The sequence below is a fragment of the Pseudophryne corroboree genome, chromosome 7 (assembly GCF_028390025.1).
Source record: "Pseudophryne corroboree isolate aPseCor3 chromosome 7, aPseCor3.hap2, whole genome shotgun sequence".
Taxonomy (NCBI): Eukaryota; Metazoa; Chordata; class Amphibia; order Anura; family Myobatrachidae; genus Pseudophryne; species Pseudophryne corroboree.
In genome coordinates, this window is record NC_086450.1 from 86,499,851 (window position 1) to 86,525,416 (window position 25,566).

The 25,566-nt window shown below is 46.4% G+C and overlaps 1 protein-coding gene across 1 annotated transcript in view; it reads right to left on the reverse strand.

The window, feature by feature from the left end:
- Positions 1 to 4,235: 4,235 nt before the first annotated feature.
- Positions 4,236 to 25,566, reverse strand: part of LOC134943405 (uncharacterized) — an 84,953-nt gene continuing 63,622 nt past the window's right edge. The window contains exons 2-3 of the mRNA XM_063932277.1: positions 6,083 to 6,497; positions 4,236 to 5,166 (exon numbers count right to left, since the gene is read on the reverse strand). Coding sequence (XP_063788347.1) covers positions 4,579 to 5,166; positions 6,083 to 6,497 — 1,003 coding nt within the window. The 3' untranslated portion in view covers positions 4,236 to 4,578. The remainder of the gene's footprint in view (positions 5,167 to 6,082; positions 6,498 to 25,566) is intronic.

Here is a 25,566-nt window from a genome sequence, read left to right on the forward strand (position 1 = left end):
TTTTCTAGGATGCAATTGACAAATGATAGACAGAATCCTGTTGTTGCTATAAGCAACATCCCCTCTTTTCACTTTTAGAAGCTTTAGTAAATTTACCCCAATATTGACTGCAGGTGGCACCAATCACCATCACTACCTCCTCCTGTCATTGCATTAGCAGATCATTACCCCCTAATTAGAGGTATTAGGAGGTAGAGGAGGCACCTGATCCTCACAAAGAATCCATCCTTCTGTTCCTCTCCTGGTTAATCTAAGTCTGTAAGAAGCAGACCCTTCTTGTATGGACAATAAACATGGCAAAGTATAGAATACTCCCACTCATACCTGTCTACTATCCCTGAACATCTGGAAGGCTCCTGAGTAGTTGTCACCCCAAGGCTGCCCACAGGCCCTTGGCACCGCCAACTTCCCAAGTAAAGTAAGCAGATTGGGCAGTTGATAATGCAATTTGATTTGAATTGGTATATTGGTGGGTGGGACCATGATGACGTGATCTTGCCATCAGACCCACAACACAACCCACTTCATGCTATGTGACTCGCTGTCCTGGCTGTGTCCCATCTTGGGGGTAGGGGGGGACCAGAAATCAGCAAATATGCACATATAGGGGGTAATTCTGAGTTGATCGCAGCAGCAAGTTTGTTAGCAATTGGGCAAAACCATGTGCACTGCAGGGGGGGCAGATATACATTTGCAGAGAGAGTTAGATTTGGGTGGGTTATTTTATTTCTGTGCAGGGTAAATACTGGCTGCTTTATTTTTACACTGCAAATTAGATTGCAGATTGAACACACCACACCCAAATTTAACTCTCTCTGCACATGTTATATCTGCCTCCCCTGCAGTGCACATGGTTTTGCCCAACTGCTAACAAAATTCCTGCTGCGATCAACTTGGAATTACCCCCAATGTGCACTGCAGGGGAGGCAGATATAACATGTGCAGAGAGAGTTAGATTTGGGTGTGGTGTGTTCAATCTGTAATCTAAATTGCAGTGTAAAAATAAAGCAGCCAGTAATTACCCTGCACAGAAACAATATAACCCACCCAAATCTAAAGGGGGGTACACACAGAGCGATAATCTAAGCAATCTGACTAGATTGCTTAGATTTTTCAGCAAGATCGCTCCGTGTGTAGCCCTAACAGCGATAGCGATGCGCAGCCCCGCGCATCGCTATCGCTGCTGCTAGATTGGCCTGCATGCAGGCCAATCTAGCGGGTCGCTCACTTCACCCGCTGGGTGAAGTGAGCGGCCCCCCCGTCTCCCCTCGCACGCTCAGCACAGATCGCGCTGTGCTGAGCGCCGGGAGAGATGTGTGCTCAGCACACATCTCTCCAGCATCGGGCCGTGAGTACTGGCCTTTACTCTCTCTGCAAATGTTATATCTGCCCCCCCCCCATACTTACCGACTTCTGGGCTGCTCTCTCCGGGAGAGAGCAGCCCGTCGGCTCAGCAGGGGGGGCTGGCAGTCAGGTGACGTGCAAGGGGGAGGCCGGAGGCGGAACGGGGGCGGGCCGGAGGCGGAACGGGTCGGACCGGAGGCGGAACGGGGTGTGGCTTCTGATCGCATCATTTAAGCCACGCCCCCCGCTGTGTAATGCCGCGATTACCGGCATTATACAGCAGGGGGCGTGGTTACGATGACGCGATTCAACAAGAATCGCGTCATCACCTGCCCGGACCGCCCACTTTACTCGTTAAGTGGGCGGCGGGCAGGGGGTGACCCCCGTAAATCGGGAGACTTGCCTGCTCTTCCTTTGGCCGGGAGGGTCACCCGTTTTTCGGGAGCCTCCCGGCCATTTCGGGAGGGTAGGCAAGTATGCCCCCCCCCTGCAGTGCACATGGTATTGCCCAATTGCTAACAAAAATCCTGCTGCGATCAACTCAGAATTACCCCCATAGTGCACATATGTCTGTAGTATTTCACATAAACATACCACCCAACATTGCAACATACTAAATAAGGTTCATATAAGCCCTTAACCACCCAAATGCTGCTCATTTTGCATTGCCTCTGCCCCTTCCAATGTCTGAGATTCAGGACTGTCCCGTCACAAAAGGGACAGTTGGGGGGTATGATAAAGTATGCATCTGAAAAATTGTTGTTAAAGACATGTTTTATGTATATTTCACATGCGTCTGACTTCACATGACTGAAATATTAATAATATTAACTTCTATAATCCAAACTCTCTCCTTCCAACCTTTACTAAACTGACTGGCATTTGATACCAGCCTTATCATCAGTCAATGGATCCAACCAAGACAACTGTGATAAAAAACATATGTAAGAGGACGTTATGGGAGCAGTCCATTTTGTAGCAGGTACAAAGGGTCATGGAGGACAGTTTGAAACATACTTTCCTGCAATTACAGAATGTCTGGGAGACTCACGAATTTCCAGGACCTCTTCCCATGAGAAAAGACCAGCCTCCTTATCTGCTCTTTCCCCCCAGAAAAGTGGGTACTTGATTACAGTCCCTCTATGCAATACCGTGACCTTCAATACAGTATAGCATACAGGGGCGGATTGGAAACAAAAAGCGGCCCTGGAAAAATTTGTACTAGTGGCCCCACATGGGCAGCACCAGAGGTGTAAGGTCTAGCCATGGGCCATGGCAGCAGCTCCCTCCCCCCCAAGACTTTCCAGATAGTGGGCATGTCCAGCATCAAGGGGGAAGTTAAAAGGAAATAACATTAAATATTATGAGCACATTATATGATACACCTTCAGAATTTAGGAAACTATATAATTCTTTAGAAAGATATATTTTCTTGCTTATTACACCAACCGTATCCCAATCACTATTCACTCAATCTTATATGTCAGCCAAGCAGGCAGACAGAGCATACACTAGATCATCTGCAATCACAGGCTAAGTGGCAAAGACATTTTCATATAAGCAAATTACTTTGCATCTTATTCATTATGTCTATAAATAGGACCTCATGTCCTCAAACAAAACAGGCCCACCGGGGATCTTCCCTGTGAACCCTATGGCCTATCCGCCTCTGATAGCATAGTGTTGGGCCGTAATGATGTGGATCTAGGGCCGGATTAACATTGGTGGAGGCCCTGGGTCAACAAAGTTGTGGGGGCCCCCCAGTATTAAAATAGCTTATAAATAGCCCCTCCCCTTACACACACACACACACACACACACGCCGCCAGATCCTGCCCACTGTCTGGCGACTACTACAGCTAAGGGTCCCATACACTACAGCGATATGTCTGATGGCTGAAGTCAGATGCGATTTCCCTTGAACTCTCCCGGGAGCTGGTTACACGCGAATCCATACGATTTGGTACATGTGTGACTTTTTTGCATGCGATATATCGCATGCGATGTGTCATGCGGCGACATATCGTATGCGATTTATCGCAATGCATTCACGTGTACCATAAGATATATCTGATGGGCTGTATTAGGGTGCTGGGGGGATGGCCCAAATAGGCATATAAATAGCAGCAGCCATTTTAGCCATGTGCACACTGCTACTCTGTGATTAGTGAGGCTGGTTTATACCTTCTGAGCGTTCCACATTGGTACTGTGCTTTGCTTTGTTTGGCTTGTTTCAAGAAAGTGCTATACTCTATTCTGTGATGGATTCCTACAGGTATCAACTTCTGTTAGCCTACGGCTATATGACGCTGAAACGTGACAGGGATCTGGAACGGAAGAGAGTGAGGTCTGTTTGGAGCAAGGAGTGGCTGCTGAAGAGGGGGACTCTCTCTCACATGTTGCTCCAGACCGAGATTAGGGATAATAACCCTGAAGATTATCGCAACTACCTGCGATTGGATGACGCTACCTTTCAGGAGTTGCTGGGCCTTTTGACTTCCTACATCGAGAGGCAGGACACCAAGATGCGGAGGGCCATCACTGCTGAGGAGAGGCTGACTGCTACTCTGAGGTACAGTTGAGAACAATAGATGAAGGGTTTATGCTAATAATAAGTCATGTTGTGCCTAGGCGCAGAAAACTAGTCAAGATAACCGTGGACCCATCTGTATCTGGCTACAGGGCATACACTGGAGGACCTGAAGTTCGGGACCCTCATCTCCCCTCAGGCTTTGGGTCGGATCATCCCTGACACCTGCAAGTCCATTGTGAAGGTGCTGCAGGACCAGTATTTAAAGGTAAATAAAATACACACCACACCTGTTTAGTTACTTAAACTGTTTATAGGAAAAAAAGTTTTCTGTTTTTTTTTTTTTTAAACAACTGTGCAAACTATGCAATGTCTTGCCAACATAGCACATATAAATATAAAACATGACATCACAATTTGGATATATATGTAATAAAATAATTAAAATGATTAAATAACAGTTTATTTTACTTTTAATTCCGAATAAATATGGTGTGGTACTTTCACTCCTAAGATGGAGGGCTATATGGTGTTTTGGGCACAGATTTGATTGGGAGAATACACACATGCTGTAAAGTGCAGAATGAATGGGCCCGGCACCATTATGATGCACCTACAACATGCGTGTATCCTCCCCAACAAATCTGCCCCCAAAACACCATATAGCCTATACCACACCATATTTATTGGGAATTATAAGCAAATTACAAAATTTGAAACTGAGGCATGTCCTCCTTTTGCCTCCAGCATAGCAGAGTATATGGCTGAGGAGCAGGTGGGTTGGGGAGTAGGCTGTGGTTGGGTGGGCGGAATAGGCTGTGGTTGGGTGGGCGGATGAGATGGGGCTGGGTGGGCGGAAAAAGATGGGGTTGGGTGGGCGGAATAGGATGGGGTTGGGTGGGAGGAGCAGTGACAGGACGGCAGTCGATCAGTATGACTTTATCATGGAGTTGGGATTTTCGAGCCTTATTCAGCATCTTTAAAGTTAGATACTCAATCTGCTCCGCTTGACTCGGGGGCAGGTTGCAGATTGCAGAGGCCAAGAATTCCCCACATTTTTTGTAGTGGTCGGGGGGCTGGGCAAGTCTTGCCTTGATCTCTTCAAAGATTAGGTCTTCGCCCTCCCGGCTGGTGTATTTTTTTGGGGTTCTCTTCCGGGGGCGTGGCGGAGGAGCTGGTGCTGCAGGGGTATCAGGGGTAGCTGGTGCTTCAGGGGTAGGATCTTGGTTCTGTGATTCCTCTGTATCCTGGAGACTGAGGTCTGGGGTGGTGGGAATCTCCACACTTTCACTCTGTAGGAGATTCAATTTAAAAAAAAACACTGTTTAAATACATGTTTTAATTTTTTATTTCAATTTTTTTTTATAGCTCCCTGCAAGTACATCTGAATGGCAAGCCGTGACAGAGGAGTTTGCCACCACCTGGCAATTCCCTACCTGTGGGGGAGCGATCGTTGGCAAACACGTCTGCATCAACCCTCCTGCAAACAGCGGATCCCTTTATTTTAATAATAAAGGGTATTTCAGCATCGTGCTGATGGCAGTGGTGAATGCCAACTATGAATTCATCTTCATTGACGTTGGCAAAAATGGACGTGCATCAGACGGTGGCTCGCTGAAGAATACCACCTACTATGAGCGGCTCACCACAAAGACCCTGAACTTGAGCAAACCAAGCACGGCCTCAATTTTGTTTTCATGGATGATGAGCCATTCGCACTCCACGAGAACATTATGAAGCCATACCCCCAAAGGCACCTGACAAGGGAGAAGCGGATCTACAATTATAGGCTATCCTGGGCACTCCGAATTGTAAAGAACACTTTTGGCATCCTGTTTAGCGCTTCCGGATATTCCTAACGGCTATCAACTTGCAGGTGGAGAAGATAGATTGGGTGGTGACTGCGTGCTGTGTCCTGCATAACTATTTGCGCAGAAAAAACACCCAGCATAGGACACTGCCCAGAGCAGTGCCAGGAGACCTAGACCCAGAACACCCAGAGGAGACTTCACCATTTCCCTCTGTGGAACCACCTCCACTCCATTCTAGGGCGAGTGTACGGGCAAAACAGGTCAGAGACGAGTACCTGGCCTATTTTAATGGGGTGGGTGCAGTCGATTGGCAGGAGGACCACATTTAAGTGTACTGTGTTGGACTGATTATGGAACTTGAAAAAAATTAAGAACGTATTAAAAAAAATATACTTACAGATGCCGACAAAGATAGTTCATCATCTTCAGGCTCTGATGTGGCAGTCCGAGGGATGGAGGTGAAACCTGTCCAGGTAGGCTCCTGGTCCAGGACAAACTCTAGCATGGGGTAGTACCATAGTGAGGTCTTGTAAAACTTGGAGGAACCGGCGCCAGACCTTTTGGACTGTTCCTTTTTTTTGTGTTCTTTGAGGAACACAGTACGCAGGTTCTGTATCTTTTTCTTTACCCAGTCCTTGTCAGCACTGGACACAAAGGGCCTGCAGTACTCCACTAGCTCCTCCAAGGCCGCATTCCATCGCACTTTATCAGAATAGCCTTTGGCTATGATGTTCCATAAACATTCATGGCCACAGTACATTTCTAGTAGGCCGGTGATGAAGTCTATGTCTTGATCCAGAGACATACAGTATCTATAATGAAAAAAAAATGGTGCACAAACTGTTATATATTTTGTGTTTAAAAATGGTTTTACTTAAGGTATATGGTTAAATGGTTATATGGTCATGGTTATATGGTATACGGCTAAATTTGGATAATATATGGTTTTAAAATAAAGTAATATTTTGGAAATAGTTTCCTCATTACACAAGCATCAATGGTCCAGCATTGGGGTACAGTGGCGGGAAAAAAGGCCATTTTGGGGTTAAAATGACTTTGGGGCCAGAGAAACACAAGGTACAGCATTGAGGTACAGTGGTGGGGAAAACACATGGCCATTAGGGGGTTAAAATTACTTTGGAGCCAGAGAAACACAAGGTACATCATTGGGGTACAGTGGCGGGTGAAAACTAGAGATGAGCGCCTGAAATTTTTCGGGTTTTGTGTTTTGGTTTTGGGTTCGGTTCCGCGGCCGTGTTTTGGGTTCGAACGCGTTTTGGCAAAACCTCACCGAATTATTTTTGTCGGATTCGGGTGTGTTTTGGATTCGGGTGTTTTTTTCCAAAAACACTAAAAAACAGCTTAAATCATAGAATTTGGGGGTCATTTTGATCCCAAAGTATTATTAACCTCAAAAACCATAATTTACACTCATTTTCAGTCTATTCTGAATACCTCACACCTCACAATATTATTTTTAGTCCTAAAATTTGCACCGAGGTCGCTGTGTGAGTAAGATAAGCGACCCTAGTGGCCGACACAAACACCGGGCCCATCTAGGAGTGGCACTGCAGTGTCACGCAGGATGTCCCTTCCAAAAAACCCTCCCCAAACAGCACATGACGCAAAGAAAAAAAGAGGCGCAATGAGGTAGCTGTGTGAGTAAGATTAGCGACCCTAGTGGCCGACACAAACACCGGGCCCATCTAGGAGTGGCACTGCAGTGTCACGTAGGATGTCCCTTCCAAAAAACCCTCCCCAAACAGCACATGACGCAAAGAAAAAAAGAGGCGCAATGAGGTAGCTGTGTGAGTAAGATTAGCGACCGTAGTGGCCGACACAAACACCGGGCCCATTTAGGAGTGGCACTGCAGTGTCACGTAGGATGTCCCTTCCAAAAAACCCTCCCCAAACAGCACATGACGCAAAGAAAAAGAGATAGTATACTCGTAACTAGTATGTATGTATAAAGAAAGAAAAAAAAACCACGGTTAGGTGGTATATACAATTATGGACGGGCTGCCGAGTGCCGACACAGAGGTAGCCACAGCCGTGAACTACCGCACTGTACTGTGTCTGCTGCTAATATATAGACTGGTTGATAAAGAGATAGTATACTCGTAACTACAGTAGTATGTATGTATAAAGAAAGAAAAAAAAACCACGGTTAGGTGGTATATACAATTATGGACGGGCTGCCGAGTGCCGACACAGAGGTAGCCACAGCCGTGAACTACCGCACTGTACTGTGTCTGCTGCTAATATATAGACTGGTTGATAAAGAGATAGTATACTCGTAACTAGTATGTATGTATAAAGAAAGAAAAAAAAACCACGGTTAGGTGGTATATACAATTATGGACGGGCTGCCGAGTGCCGACACAGAGGTAGCCACAGCCGTGAACTACCGCACTGTACTGTGTCTGCTGCTAATATATAGACTGGTTGATAAAGAGATAGTATACTCGTAACTAGTATGTATGTATAAAGAAAGAAAAAAAAACCACGGTTAGGTCACTGGTATATACAATTATGGACGGGCTGCGGAGTGCCGACACAGAGGTAGCCACAGCCGTGAACTACCGCACTGTACTGTGTCTGCTGCTAATATATAGACTGGTTGATAAAGAGATAGTATACTCGTAACTAGTATGTATGTATAAAGAAAAAAAAAAAAACCACGGTTAGGTGGTATATACAATTATGGACGGGCTGCCGAGTGCCGACACAGAGGTAGCCACAGCCGTGAACTACCGCACTGTACTGTGTCTGCTGCTAATATATAGACTGGTTGATAAAGAGATAGTATACTCGTAACTAGTATGTATGTATAAAGAAAGAAAAAAAAACCACGGTTAGGTCACTGGTATATACAATTATGGACGGGCTGCCGAGTGCCGACACAGAGGTAGCCACAGCCGTGAACTACCGCACTGTACTGTGTCTGCTGCTAATATATAGACTGGTTGATAAAGAGATAGTATACTCGTAACTAGTATGTATGTATAAAGAAAGAAAAAAAAACCACGGTTAGGTCACTGGTATATACAATTATGGACGGGCTGCCGAGTGCCGACACAGAGGTAGCCACAGCCGTGAACTACCGCACTGTACTGTGTCTGCTGCTAATATAGACTGGTTGATAAAGAGATAGTATACTACTAATATTATATACTGGTGGTCAGGTCACTGGTCACTAGTCACACTGGCAGTGGCACTCCTGCAGCAAAAGTGTGCACTGTTTAATTTTAATATAATATTATGTACTCCTGGCTCCTGCTATAACCTATAACTGGCACTGCAGTAGTGCTCCCCAGTCTCCCCCACAATTATAAGCTGTGTGAGCTGAGCAGTCAGACAGATATATAATATATATAGATGATGCAGCACACTGGCCTGAGCCTGAGCAGTGCACACAGATATGGTATGTATGTGACTGAGTCACTGTGTGCTGTGTATCGCTTTTTTCAGGCAGAGAACGGATTATAAATAAAAGTGGTGGTCACTGGTCACTATCAGCAAAACTCTGCACTGTACACTACTGAGTACTCCTAATGCTCCCCAAAATTAGTAAATCAAGTGTCTAAACGGAGAGGACGCCAGCCACGTCCTCTCCCTATCAATCTCAATGCACGTGTGAAAATGGCGGCGACGCGCGGCTCCTTATATAGAATCCGAGTCTCGCGATAGAATCCGAGCCTCGCGAGAATCCGACAGCGTCATGATGACGTTCGGGCGCGCTCGGGTTAACCGAGCAAGGCGGGAAGATCCGAGTCGCTCGGACTCGTGAAAAAAAACATGAAGTTCTGGCGGGTTCGGATTCAGAGAAACCGAACCCGCTCATCTCTAGTGAAAACACATGGCCATTTAGGGGTTAAAATGACTTTGGGGTCAGAGAAACACAAGGTACAGCATTGGGGTATAGTGGCAGTGCAAACACATGGCCATTAGGGGTTTTTAAAATGACTTTGGGCTCACAGAAATGAATACAATGTGAACAATAATTTAGAATACATTGGTGGTCAGTGTGATTACATTGGTGGACAGTGTGATTACTGTACATTGGTGGTCAGGGTGATTATTACATTTATGGTCAGTGTGATTACATTAGTGGTCAGTGTGATTATTACATTGGTGGTCAGTGATTATTGTACACTAGGTGCTTCATCGCGCCCTACGGGCGCTCTTCACACCGTCGCAAGGGGCTACGCCCCCTTAACCCTTGCATGCCTTTCTGGGGTTCAATATTTGTATTATATAAAGTATTACCTGCATTACTTTGTTAGTGGTTAAATATTGCACAATGAAAGGGTGTGCGATGGTGAAGGAGGCGCAGCCCCTTGCGACAGCGTGAACAGCACCTGCAGGGCACGATGTACAGAATGTAGCGGGTGCGGGGGGGACTGCGGATGGTGTCTGTAGATGCTGCAGGTGGAGGGGGCGCAGAAGTGGGGGTGGGGCCCGGATGAGGAAGAGTCGGGAGGTGCTGCGGGTGGGGGAGGGGCAGAGGAGTGGGGGATGCAGATTGGGGAGGGGTCCGGAGGCACTGCAGGTGGGGGAGGGGCAGGGGTGCCATGGGTGGGAGAGGGGCAGGTGTGGGGATGTTGTGGATGGGTGAAGGGTTCCGGAGGTGCTGTGGGATGGGAAGGGGCGGCAGTGCCGGGGGTGGGGTAGGGGTCCGCAGGCGCCATGGGTAGGGGAGGGGCAGGTACGGGTGGTGCGGCGCATAGGGAAGGAGGTCCGGAGGTGCTGCTGGTGGTGGAGGGGCAGGTGCGGTGGTGCCATTGGTGGGGGAGGGGTGGGTGAGGGGGGGACCGCGGATGGAGGAGGGTGTCTGCAGATGCTGCGGGTGGAGGGGGGCAGGTGTGGGGGGAGACATATAAAGGGGGTGGATGGTGGAGGGGGCCTGGAGGTGCTGTGGGTGGTGAAGGGGCGGAGGAGTGGGAGCCGCGGGTGGTGTAGGGGGTCTGGAGGCACAGCGTGTGGGGGAGGGGTGGAGGGGAAGGTGCGGAGGTGTGGTGCATTGGGGAGAGGTCTGGAGGTGCTGCGGGTATTGTACCTGCCAAAAAGGTAGTTGGAGGGTATGCAGTAACAGGGCCAGGAGAGGGGTGACAGGGTCAGAACAGGGTTGACGGGGCCAGGACAGGGGTGACAGGGTCAGAAAAGGGGTGACAGGGTCAGAAAAGGGGTGACGGGGCCAGGACATGGGCGACGGGGCCAGGACAGAAATGACAGGGACAGGATAGGGGTGACAGGCCAGGGTAGGGGTGGCAGGAACAGGACAGGGGTGACAGGGCCAGTATAGGGTTGACAGGGCAAGCACAGGGGTAACAGGGCCAGGATAGGGGTAACAAGGCCAGCATGAGGGTAACATGGCCAGCATAAGGGTGACAGGGCCAGCATAAGGGTGAAAGGGCCAGGATAAGGGTGAAAGGGCCAGGATAAGGGTAACAGGGCCAGGATAAGGGTGAAAGGGCCAGGATAAGGGTGGCAGGGCAAGGCCAGGGGTGACAGGGACATGACAGAACACAGGGCACGGGAGAGATTGGTATTAGGGACAAAACAGTGGTGACAGACAGATGTGTCTTACCGGTGTCACTGCTGCTGGCTGCTGCTGTTCCACTCCAACCTGTTGGGATCTGCTGCTGGTGGAGACATGGCATGGCTGACTCTCTTAGGCTGAAGTCCTGCTTCATCTGCCCGTCCGCATCCCTCCCCCCCTCCTCAGTCACACACCGCAGACCTCGCGCAGCTGCCGGGCACTGTGGTAAGGGGAGACTGGGAGTGACTGGTTCGCCCCCAGGAGATGCTGCGGCTGGAGGGAGGAGGGGGTCGGAGCCTGCAAGCAGCTCGGACTTCTGCAGCGTTACCCGCCGGCTAAAGTGTGTGAAGGAGCTGGGCGCACCTCACTGTGGGTGGCAGCGCTGCAGCTAGCGGTGGGGTTGCCGGGGCTGGAGATAACAGAGGCAGTACGGAACCTGCACAGCGGCAGGTGCCCCACAAAACTGCAGCTAAGAAGCAGAAAGTGACGCCCCTCTGCGCCAGAGAGGGGGGGGGTCAAGCACACAGTGAGCCGGTGCCCGTCTGTCTGTACGGCATACCCCCTCACACACCCCCATACCTCCCAAATGTCCCGATTTTCGCGGGACAGTCCCATTTTTTTGGGTCTGACCCGCTGTCCCACCCGCGGGTCGCAGTCTCCCGCGGTAATGGGGGGGTCAGTTGGAAAGCTCCTGTACTCGCTGTTCTGCTTAGCAGAGCAGCGGTGAATAGTGGAGACAGAGGGAGAGGGGGCATCAGGGGGTATGGATTAAGGGGGGGTTCCAGCAGCAGAGCTGGATTAAGGGGAGGGGGCAGGGGGTACGTACCGTTGGCCCCACAGTTTTAGGGGGCCCCCCAGCTCGAGTAGCTCTGTCCCAGCTCAGAAGCCCCCCCCCCCCCGTCCTGCCAGCAACAACGGCAGCATTGTGCTACTGTCAGCACACGCTGCTGCGTGTTGGCAGGTCTGTGGTGTTGCAGGGAGGCAGCAGTCTCCCTGCTTTTTTCTGCCTGTGCGGGTGTGTAGGTGGGAGCGACCACCTCCTCTGGATTTACCCCTAGCTGAGGGGCCAAAATTCCATTTAAAAAAAAACAACGGAATTTGCATAAGGGGGCGTGGCCTCGCGTCCCGCGATTAGGCCACGCCCCAAACCCACAGCAGGCACAGCAATGAGATAGGGCTCCCCTGTCTCAAGTGCCCTGGCCCCCCCCGGACTCATAATCAGCCCCTGGGGGCATGCCAGCAGCTCACAGAGCGCTGGGCATGCCCCCTCATTGACGAAAACGGGGCCCTCCCGTGAAGCCACGCCCCCTTTTCGCCGAGTGTGTCCCTCCTTCTGTCTGAAGAAAGCTCCTGCAGAAAGCTGGGAGGTATGCACCCCTGCCTGTGCCATGCCCATACTATCTGCTTCTGCTCCTAGTCTCCGGTAGATTTGGCCAGATCTGTGACTCATTTGACTAACTCCGCCCACTGTTGTGACTCCGCCCAGCGTTAGCAAATGAATCACAAGGTCACAGATCTGGGCTATTATATAGGAGATTGGTGGTCAGTGTGATTACATTGGAGGTCAGTGTGATTATTACATTGGTGGTCAGTGTGATTATTGTACATTGGTGGTCAGTGTGATTATTACATTGGTGGTCAGTGTGATTATTACATTGGTAGTCAGTGTGATTATTACATTGGAGGTCAGTGTGATTATTACATTGGTGGTCAGTGTGATTATTACATTCTTGGTCAGTGTGATTACATTGTGGTCAGTGTGATTACATTGGTGGTCAGTGTGATTATTACATTGGTGGTCAGTGATTATTGTACATTGGTGGTCAGTGTGATTACATTGGAGGTCAGTGTGATTATTACATTGGTGGTCAGTGTGATTTTTGTACATTGGTGGTCAGTGTGATTACATTGGAGGTCAGTGTGATTATTACATTGGAGGTCAGTGTGATTATTACATTGGTGGTCAGTGTGATTATTACATTGGTGGTCAGTGTGATTACATTGGTGGTCAGTGTGATTACATTGTGGTCAGTGTGATTATTACATTGGTGGTCAGTGTGATTACATTGGTGGTCAGTGTGATTATTACATTGGTGGTCAGTGATTATTGTACATTGGTGGTCAGTGTGATTACATTGGAGGTCAGTGTGATTATTACATTGGTGGTCAGTGTGATTTTTGTACATTGGTGGTCAGTGTGATTACATTGGAGGTCAGTGTGAAAATTACATTGGAGGTCAGTGTGATTATTACATTGGTGGTCAGTGTGATTATTACATTGGTGGTCAGTGTGATTACATTGGTGGTCAGTGTGATTACATTGTGGTCAGTGTGATTATTACATTGGTGGTCAGTGTGATTACATTGGTGGTCAGTGTGATTACATTGGAGGTCAGTGTGATTATTACATTGGTGGTCAGTGATTATTGTACATTGGTGGTCAGTGTGATTACATTGGAGGTCAGTGTGATTGTTACATTGGTGGTCAGTGTGATTATTACATTGGTGGTCAGTGTGATTACATTGTGGTCAGTGTGATTATTACATTGGTGGTCAGTGTGATTACATTGGTGGTCAGTGTGATTACATTGAAGGTCAGTGTGATTATTACATTGGTGGTCAGTGTGATTACATTGGAGGTCAGTGTGATTATTACATTGGTGGTCAGTGATTATTGTACATTGGTGGTCAGTGTGATTACATTGGAGGTCAGTGTGATTATTACATTGGTGGTCAGTGTGATTATTGTACATTGGTGGTCAGTGTGATTACATTGGAGGTCAGTGTGATTATTACATTGGTGGTCAGTGTGATTATTGTACATTGGTGGTCAGTGTGATTACATTGGTGGTCAGTGTGATTATTACATTGGTGGTCAGTGATTATTGTACATTGGTGGTCAGTGTGATTACATTGGAGGTCAGTGTGATTATTACATTGGTGGTCAGTGTGATATTTGTACATTGGTGGTCAGTGTGATTACATTGGAGGTCAGTGTGATTATTACACTGGAGGTCAGTGTGATTATTACATTGGTGGTCAGTGTGATTATTACATTGGTGGTCAGTGTGATTACATTGGTGGTCAGTGTGATTACATTGTGGTCAGTGTGATTATTACATTGGTGGTCAGTGTGATTACATTGGTGGTCAGTGTGATTATTACATTGGTGGTCAGTGATTATTGTACATTGGTGGTCAGTGTGATTACATTGGAGGTCAGTGTGATTATTACATTGGTGGTCAGTGTGATTTTTGTACATTGGTGGTCAGTGTGATTACATTGGAGGTCAGTGTGATTATTACATTGGAGGTCAGTGTGATTATTACATTGGTGGTCAGTGTGATTATTACATTGGTGGTCAGTGTGATTACATTGGTGGTCAGTGTGATTACATTGTGGTCAGTGTGATTATTACATTGGTGGTCAGTGTGATTACATTAGTGGTCAGTGTGATTACATTGGAGGTCAGTGTGATTGTTACATTGGTGGTCAGTGTGATTATTACATTGGTGGTCAGTGTGATTACATTGTGGTCAGTGTGATTATTACATTGGTGGTCAGTGTGATTACATTGGATGTCAGTGTGATTACATTGAAGGTCAGTGTGATTATTACATTGGTGGTCAGTGTGATTACATTGGAGGTCAGTGTGATTATTACATTGGTGGTCAGTGATTATTGTACATTGGTGGTCAGTGTGATTACATTGGAGGTCAGTGTGATTATTACATTGGTGGTCAGTGTGATTATTGTACATTGGTGGTCAGTGTGATTACATTGGAGGTCAGTGTGATTATTACATTGGTGGTCAGTGTGATTATTACATTGGTGGTCAGTGTGATTACATTGTGGTCAGTGTGATTATTACATTGGTGGTCAGTGTGATTATTACATTGGTAGTCAGTGTGATTATTACATTGGTGGTCAGTGTGATTATTACATTGGTGGTCAGTGTGATTATTGTACATTGGTGGTCAGTGTGATTACATTGGAGGTCAGTGTGATTATTACATTGGTGGTCAGTGTGATTATTACATTGGTGGTCAGTGTGATTACATTGGAGGTCAGTGTGATTATTACATTGGTGGTCAGTGTGATTACACTGGTGGTCAGTGTGGAAATATATACTTGGGGCAATGTGAAATCCAATCAAATCGATATCTGTGATGAGCTCTCCTGCTGCGTCGTAGCGTGCTGCTGCTGCTGCTGCCGTTGATGGGAGTGTCCTGAGAATGCTAGTCAAACTTCCTACAATATATCGCAGGCACAAAAAACACACCTTTTTCCATACGATTTCATGCGATTACGATATATCATGAGTGCAGCACTTGCGACCTAGGGGATCCGACCCGACACTCACGGGAACGCACATCGGATCGAATCGGATGGAAAACACATGCGATTTGACACTTTTCATTCGATATATCGGACCAAAAGGTTGAAATCGCAGGAAATCGGGCATTATCGTTCTAGTGTATAAGGCCCTTTAAACACAGCTGTGTATGGGGGCCCCGGGACGACCGCCTCTGTCTCCCCTCCCTTAATCTGGCCTGTGTGGATCCAAAGCACTATAACCCCCTGCATTTCTCACCTGTGTCCCCTACCTCCTGCATCTCTCTAGAGGTCCAGGTATAAAGTAAAGGGTTGAAAGACGCAATCTAATGTGATTACTTCCTTAGGTGAGAGTACCCTTGTTTTGCTAAACAAACTCAAATAGAAAGGTAAATAAATAAGTGTATTAAAAAGTAATGCCCTCTTTGTCACGTACTAAATTTAAAACTGTTTTTTCCCCCCCTCTTTACAATTCTGCATATGTCCTTAATGGCACGGGCAGCATACCTTGCAGTGCAGCTGGCTTGTCATTAAAGAAACATCAAACCTTTTTTGTAAACACTGCGTTGGAGTAATAACAACCAGCAAGGTAGTGCATGGATTACACAAAGGGTTCATCATTTAAACCTCTGCAGGAGCACAGACTGCAGCAAAGCTGTCTAAGCACTATCATTCCCCTCAAAGGTGAAATGATTTAGAAGCTCGGAGAAACTTAATTTTTCTTGATCACCATGTGGAACCTGGATTTTTAACGGCAGGCATAATTAATTCTTCTGATGTTAATCATCAGGGCTGGGCTGTGCAATTATCAGCCTAGTGCAGCTGGGGCAGGGATCAGACATGAAAAATTAGGAAAATGAATCAGCAATAGGGTGGCAGATTTAATCTGCATCATGAAAACAAAGTTAAAAAAGGAAAATCGAGAGGATTTCAGAGGAAGCTTTTGTGCCAATGCGCTTTGACAGAACTGAAAAATGTTTCCAATGTCCAAAGTGATTGGTAATTACCAACTCATTGAATTTTTTATTGTCAATTTATCACCGCGGCGGAGGTTAAATTTAACATCTTCTTTTAAAGCCATCAGTCTGAGAAAAAGCACGCTCGGAGTCACGTGACCCACAGGAGTCAGTGAAAGGTTAATCAGGTGCTGTGTCTCAGTTGTGAGGGTTCTACAGACGCTTCCTCTAATATTAAACAGCCCCGGCGCTGTGGGGTATATTTTTTATTTATTTCAGCCATACTTCTCTTATATCAGTTAATCAGCAGTTCCGTCCTCAGATTTTCTGCAATAAACACAATATTTCCTTAATGTCAATCCATGTATCAGCACTTGATTGTGATATTAATAAACGCTGTATAGACATTACGTCTTTGTTGTACTATTTATATCAACCCATTATTTTTAAAGGAGCGTTAAAATTAGGGAAGCCATGAATTTTGCAGCTACATATTCCTTATTGTACCATCGCATGTTCTCTTTATGAGCAGGCTGTACCATTCCAAAGAAGAGAGGGTCATAAACGAAAAGCATGTTGGAGTATAGAATCAATGGGCACATTAATTGCTGCAATTCGTTATCTGTCTCCCCCTCCTTTTAGAAAAAAAATTAATAAAAAATGTGTGTATCAACCTTTTTCTTGTTACAGACACAGGGGCAGAAGACAAAGCCCTGTGATTCTGGCCATGCTAATCTGTGGATCACAGAATGTGTGAGTCCACTCTGGAAAGATGCATCCTCTCTGGGGGATATCTTGGCTGCAGGCAGTGAGTTATTGCTTCTGAATACAAAAGATGAGCACGTGACTTCACTGTCACCGGCAGCCGTGCTGTGCTGCTGAAATCCTTCACACCCATTGTAGAGCGTAATTAAACTTGATATATGAAAAATTAGCTACTGGGTGACCTCTGATTGTTTTATAAACATGGTGCATCCTTACTTTATGACAAATCGTCATTTACAAATGCAGTGGTTTTTTTTTTTAAGTATTGCATTAAGGAGGTAATGAAAGGATCAAAATATCAAAGTCTTGCCGACTGGTAGTATATATTAAAGCATAACTATATATATATATATATATATATATATATATATGTATATATATACATGTATGTATATATATATATGTCAGGGGCAGGTGAGGTAGAGCCATACTTGCCTACTCTCCTGGAAGCTGCGGGAGGCTCCCGTTTTTTGGGATAGCACCCCGCACCCCCGGAAGAGTAGGCAGGTCTCCCGCATCCTGCTTGCACCCTAGTGATGCTGGCAGGATGGAGACATACTCTCCCATATTCGCGTGTCCGTTGGGAGGGAAAGGGGTTCAAATGATGCAAATCGCATCATTTTAGCCCCGCCCTCTTCCCGTGGACCCGCAAATTGCAGCATTTTCCCAATGTGGGGGCGGGGCTTGATAATGTCACAGCCCGCCCCCCGAAGTCTCCTGCATCGTCTAATTGAAAGTAGGTAAGTATGGGCAGAGCCTTTCCTGTCTTACTAACGTATACACCAGGTTTTGACTATAAAGTTTATGAAGAATACAAAGAATATATTAGAGATATCTTCTTTGTATTATTCTAATAATTGTTATACAGTAGTCAAAACTCTGGAGGAAAAGTCTATGACAGGTGAGGCAGTGCCTTCCCTGCCTACCTTGTCCGCACATCTCTGATCAATAGTCACCAAATTCCCATCAGCATATACTGCTGCACCTCTGTATAATGCCCACATGAACCATGGGGCTCATAATGTATGTGAAGGGGATGTGGCCAGGGGAGGAGGTGGAGAAAGTGAGTGACAGCAGGGCAGCCCAGCATACTCCCTGCAGCTGCAGCATGTCAGGATTATTGAAGTGGCCCAGCCCTGTGAGGGGTGAGTCCGTGACACGTGCCCCCTTATGTTCCCCAAAACACAGTGCAGCTGTTCTAGAGCTGCCTCTTCCCTCCCTGTTGGTGCTGATCAACCCTGCTTGTGCTGCTAAAGGGATTAGCAGCTGCTCTGAAGGGGTGAGGGTGGGCTGCCATGCCACCCCCAGCAGATGGTGTCTCTAGGCAAGTAACTCACATGCCTAGTAGGCAATCCGCCATTGGTGAGGGGCGGTAACACTTACCTGAAACACCCCATTTTTCTCTATTTTTCCTTTTTATCTTTAAAAAAATGTAAATGTGGCATCTGCAAAAGTTGGTGCACCCTTTAAGAGGATGCTTTGATACTAAACATTTGTATGGCCATAAATTAAATTATACTATTATTATTAATATTATTATTTACTTTATTTATGTGGTACGACAAGGGGTCCACAGTGCCTTACAAAGTTAATAAACAGAAAAAATCTGAACAAAACAAGAAAAAAGTAACTAAAAATGTTCAGAACATTACAGGACATGGACATTCTTTATAAACATTGTTGCAATAACAATCATAAATTCAAATATGCATCAGGGCGATAGAACACAATGCATAGTGTGAATGTGTCTGTGTACATGTGGTAGGGAATATAGATTGTAAGCTCCACTGGGGCAGGGACTGATGTGAATGGGCAAATATTCTCTGTAAAGCGATGCAGAATATGTGTGCGCTATATAAATAACTGGTAATAAATAAATAAATAATGTTGTAGGAAGTGGGAAGGAGATTATGGTATAAGTGAGGAAAGAAAAGGCGCAAGAGGGAAGAGGACCCTGTCCGTGAGAGCTTACATTCTCATGGGAAGGGGCAGACAGGCAGGAGTGACACTGTGGGGGGGGGGAGACAGTACCAAGGAGCTTGGAACAGAGGGTTAGAACGAGAGCTGGAAGGCTTTGATAAAGAAGTGGATCTTGAGAGCCTGTTTGAAGTTTTTTAGAGAGGTGGAGAGTCAGAGAAAGGTAGAGAGTACCAGAGGTAGCAGGTAGAGAGCCCTTTCTAATTTCTCAGGATGATGTGCCAATTTATAACAGACTTGAGCTTACCTAAATATCTTTCTGAAGAATGATATAACTGACAAAGCAGGGATGGCCATGAAATTATTTCTAGATGCTTCCAGCTTTAATGTTTTCATTGTCAGAGAGATGAAGCAAAATGAAAGTTAAGTGGAGCTGATTAATTCAAGGAACAGTATTTAAGTCCACAAATCTTTGTTTACTACAGTAAGTGATCAGATATATGAAGAAGAGTCCACACACGGTACCTTATCTAGGGTTCTAGGTGCCCCTGGCTAGGAGAAGTGCTTGCTCGGCAGTAGTGTGGTGTCATGACGTTGTGCACATTCCTTTTCTGGGTCACAATATCATAGAGGTCCCGTGATGGATCCCGGCGACAGGAACTTGGACCTAATGGCAAGGCTGGGGTAATTTGCAGTGAACCAACATGAGGCGACTTTGGACCCCTTCCCTACGGTTAAAATTAGTGGGTGATTGAGCTGGGCAGCACCCTTCCTTCAGTCAGAGTAACTATATTATTGTGATGAAAGAAAAAAAACCAAGTGAAACATTTCAACAAAAGAATACATTATGGACCATTAGGCATGGGAGTGCGTATATTATGCTTTGGGATGGTGCGTAGCCAGCAGTACAGAGTGTAATGTTCAGGTGGAAGGAAAAATGGGTTAACCAAGTTTTGATCAAATACTACAAGCAAATTTACTTCAGTGAAGAAATTATGGTTGAGCTGAGGTTGTATATTTTCAATAAGACACCAATTTGCAATATATCTCCTTTTTAACTTACAAGTATTTACAGGAACAAAAGATTTTGAGTGACCTCCACAGAAAGTACCAAGTCTTACTGTCAAGGGCGTAGCTGCCATAAGTGCAGGGAGTGCAGATACTATGGGGCCCAGAGTTGAGAGGGCCCACCTTCCCTGTCATAGTTACATGTGTTATATACAAGGGTGTAGCTACCATAGGTGCAGGGAGTGCAGCTAACTATGGGGCCCAGAGCTGAGAGGGGCCACCTTCCCTGTCATAGTAACATGTGTTATATACAAGGGTGTAGCTACCATAGGTGCAAGGAGTGCAGCTGCTATGGGGGTCAGAGCTTACAGGGGCCACCTTCCCTTTCACAGTTACATGTTTTATATAAAATAGGTGCAGGGAGTTCAGTTGTTGTGGAGCCCAGCGCTGAAAGGGGACACCTTCCCTGTCACAGTTATGTGTGTTATATAAATTTTTCTCCATACGGTGACACATAGGGGCCCTTACAAACATTTGCCTTGGGAACTACAATATATCTAGTTATGCTCTTGGACCCGCTCATAGTAATGTGGCATGATATAAACTGGGGACACTGTATGACATAATGTAAATGGGGGGTACTGTGTGGCATAATGTTTACTGCCAGCCTTACAATGTGACTTCATGCAATCTAGGAAACAACTGTGGTTCATAAAATAAACTAAGGCACTCAGTGCATTATGGGGCATAACATTAACTACTGCTGAGGAGAAGTGTCTATCTAGAAGCAATGGGACAGGGGCCCCTTTAAAATCTTATTATGGGGCCCACAAAGTTCTGGCTACGTCCCTGCTTACTGTATATTATAGGAAATCCACATGAGAAATCTCAGTGCATACAAGAAGTTCTACGTATGTTTCTGACCTAGAGGAAGTCTACAAGGAGGGGCTTGGATAAAAAGGGAAGCCAATCTGTAAGTTTGCACTGTGTAGGTTGTCAGGATGAATGTTGGGGACGCTAGGTAAGGGTGGTATTCATGTGACCGGCGGTCGGGAGACTGACAGTCACATTACCTCCTCCACCATCCCGACCGCTCACTATCCCGATGGTCGGCATGCCGACCAACAGGGACTATTCCCACTCGTGGGTGTCCACGACACCCATAGAGTGGGAATAGAACCCATGGGGACCGCAAGTCGCCACCGAGCCCGCAAGGGGCTTGCTGCACTCGCCCCTCCCCGCCGGGATCCCGGCGTCGGTATGATGCCGGGATCCCGGCGTCGGTAAGCTGACCGGCGGTCTCCTGACCGCCGGTCAGCCGTACTACACCCCTAGGTAATGCATAATAATATATAGGATGTTATCTACCCTATACTTTAGTCCATACTTGGGCATTGCTATACTTTACACTGTAATGCAATATTCATGCGTTTGATGATTTACCAACTAAAATTGCTCGCAAAGAAAAGTATGCTTGCCAACGTTAAACATTTTAAAGAGGTTTACAGCAAACCTGAAGCTGAGAAAGTATTAACTCTTACTTAATGAAATCAAACTGAGTTGCAGCAGACACATTTAGCAAATGCTTACCCATTAAATAAAAATGAGTGAAGCTGTGCCAGCAATTTGTGCAGAACCAATGTCTTTAAGTACTGGTTTGGCTTCACCAGTAGATTGGCCTTTTTGCTCTAAACTTTTAAATTTATATTTCAGAAAATCAAAGTCTATAAACCGGACTGGAACGTCCATGGTCAGTTCATTATGCTGTGTGGCGTGGTTGGGTAAAAGAAGGGAGAATTATCAGCAGAAGAAAAATTGAAAGGTGAATTCTGGGTGGAACAAAAACAATGAAAGAAAATTTGTTTGAAGTTCTTTGTGGACCAATTCATCATCATGATATATTGTACCATCTGTATTACACTGTTTTAAATGATGTTTAAGATTGTTATTGAAGATTGTTACATAAACAACAATATAACATCTGAAATTAAGATATATCTGCATGTAATTTTTCTTGATATATTGTCCCTGTGATGTGTTGTGTGCATCTAAGCTTACAGTATATGCGCTGGTTGCTTGCAAAGTAAGAATGTACAGTATAGCACGATCTGGGTATAAGTGACCGTATGAAAATGAATATGCAACATGTATATAATTGCAAGTTCCACATCAAGGATGTCTGCTATGGTATCTCAATTATATATAATAGTGATATATACATTAAACACAGAGTTTTTTTACAGCAGAAATCGAATAGTATTTTTTGGAAGTGATGAACACTACCTTTGCTAAGTGTCGATCGTACCCCTTTTATACCAAAGTCCCAGGTCGGACCTGGGATTTTGAACACGGGACAATCTCAGGTCGGATCTGGCTTCAGACCCCGTTTACACTGCACTTTGACCCGGGTTGTTCCCGGGTTGGCCCCGTTTACACTGATCTTGGGTCAGCCCTGCTTTTCCCTATTGATAGAAATTGACTTTTTTAAGGATTGACAAGGATGAAGTCACAAAAGGCAACAAAAGGGAGTGGTGCAGCCCATAGGCATGGCTGCTTTTCTCACTAGTCTGCACTCCAGGTTGGACAGCCTGTGCTTGAGGCGGGATGCCAGCTGCGAGTGGTTCAGGCTGTCTCCGCCCAGTGTCAGCGCTGTTCCGATATCTCATGCTTCTCTGTCCTCTCTCTGTGGGTGTCACAACTGAGGGCCTGAGCTGACGGGAGGCAGCCTCAGTTGTAGGGGCTGAGATGTACCGGAACCTGGGAGGTTGTATCAGACCCCTGGACATGTAAGTAACATGAATAATAACTGCCCGAAGGCGTGACCACGACAACTTGGATAAAAGTCAATGATGTTTATTATGACAACTCCGCAACACAGCAGCAGTAAAAGAAAACGTAAAAGTCAGCAAATAATAAATACAGTTCCTGGGTACTACAGGATGGCAGGAGCCACAGGGCACTGGTAGTGTGAGATAGTTCTTATGATCTTCTAGATGAAAAGTCCTTACCAGGCCCGACTGTAGCAATGGAGATAACCCAGGATTGTGCCAGCTGGTGTTCCAGGAAAAGCTGGGTTGCTGAAGGTAAAACAGCTGCTGTGGATACTGGCTGGAACCAGACTGTTGTTAGCACGGAGTGGATACTGGCTGGAACCAGTTAAATAATAGATGAACTTGGGAGCGATGAAATATGAACTGAAATGTAGAACTTGAGAGCGGAGAAATAATAATACCGGTGGAGAGTGGTAAAGTGTAGAAAGGACACCGGCCCTTTAAGGGAAGCTGTACTCTGCTGAAAGCTGAGCTGGAAGCAGGTAATGTTGTAGCTGGAAACAGATGAATCCACAATGGATTGGAGAGTCAGGCTACACCGCAGGTGGAATGCTGGTGCGGGTCTCTATGGTGGAAGTCTTGAGACAGGAGCTGGAACCTGGAAGACAATCACAGGAGAGAGACAAACAGGAACTAGGTTTGACAACCAAAGCACTGACGCCTTCCTTGCTCAGGCACAGTGTATTTATACCCGCAGCTGTTATGCACACCAGTGCCAGCAGTAAAGTACTGGTGTCAGAACTGTTATGCACTCCAGTGTCTGCAGGAATGTACTGGTGTTTGAACTGTTATGCAAAACAGATGGACTCACAGACAAACTGGGGGATATGACATAACGTACACAGAAGGTGATAGGGTAACAAAATACACACAAAGTGAACAGAGAAGCCCAGAGGCTAAGGAACTGGGTATCTCCCTTGTATTAGTACTGCTAAGATGGAAAAAGCAAGATGTTGTGTTTTAATACGTAGAGTACCCGAAATGCTGTTGCTAAGGGCAACAGCAAAACCCTAAAGGGTTACCAACGGGTGTGGCAGTAAACTCCTTGGTCAGAGATGGAATGATAGACACAAGGAGAATCTCCACAATCCAAATTCTCACTTGCAGTGCACAGGTTTTAGCTTACTGCCACTAAACTGACCCCTGACACCTAGCACAGTGAGACAGGATTAGACAGGCAAGTCTTAGAATACAGCCGCAAACTTGCTAAGTTCACAGGGTAGTAACAGAACCCCAGCAAGCTAAACGACTGACTCCAGTCTTACTGCTAGGTCTGGATTGGCAGAGTGTAATACCAAATTCCCAGGCCTATTTGCAGTAAGCAACAAACAAATACAAAGCTACACAGTACTGGCTAACGTTCATGAACTGACTAACCAACAAAGATTCAGCAGCATCTGCTTACCCTGAAAAGAGGCCTTATAAAGCAGGTGCTGTCCACGCCCCACTCAGACCTCACAGACTGTGAGCACAAAAACCAGCACCGGATCCCCTGCCGTGCACAGAGCCTATAACCACTGCACAGCAAAAGACCCGAACCGGAGTATCAGCTGCGCTCAGGTTACTCCACTAGCACTTGTCTCCCGGTTGCCATGACGACGTGGCAGCACAGGGCAGGAGACCCTAACAGTACCCCCCCTCTGACGAGGGGTCAAAGAACCCCTACCACCGGGTTTATCGGGGAACTGCGAGAAGAAAGAGCGTATCAGTCTGGGGGCATGAAGATCACAACTGCGCACCCACGACCGCTCCTCCGGGCCATACCCCTTCCAGTGCACCAAAAATGACAGCCGACCCCGAACCACCTTGGAGTCAAGAATCCTTTCAACAACAAACTCCCTCTGGCCACGTATCAGAAGAGGGGAAGGTCTTCCACTGGTAGAAGGATTACTAATCGCCCGTTTTAAAAGGGAACAATGAAATGTTTTATTGATACCCAAAGAACGGGGCAGATCTAACTGAAATGCCACCGGATTGATAACCCTGGTGATCTTATAAGGGCCGATGAACCGGGGCCCTAACTTATGAGATGGCTGTCTCAACTTCAAATTCTTGGTAGACAACCAGACGAAGTCTCCTAATTTGAAGCTGCAGGGTCTTTTCCGCTTATCAAAAACCCTTTTGGTCACTAATGACACAGACACAAGGGCTTTCTTCACTTTCTGCCAAATACCTCTAAGGACCGAAACCACAGAGGAACCACCAGGCGTGGAGTCCACGGGGTCAAAAGAATTGGCCTTAGGATGATGCCCATACACACAAAGAAAGGGAGAGATCCCTGTAGCAGAGTGAGCCGCGTTGTTATAGGCAAACTCCGCCATGGACAGATGAGCAACCCAGTCAGTCTGACACTTGGAGACATAACACCTGAGGAACTGCTCCAAGGACTGGTTCACCCTTTCAGTCTGCCCATTAGACTGCGGATGGTAGCCTGACGACAAGCTGACAGAAATCTGGAGATCGGAACAAAATGCCCTCCAGAATTTGGCCACAAACTGGGATCCGCGGTCAGAGACCACATCAAGTG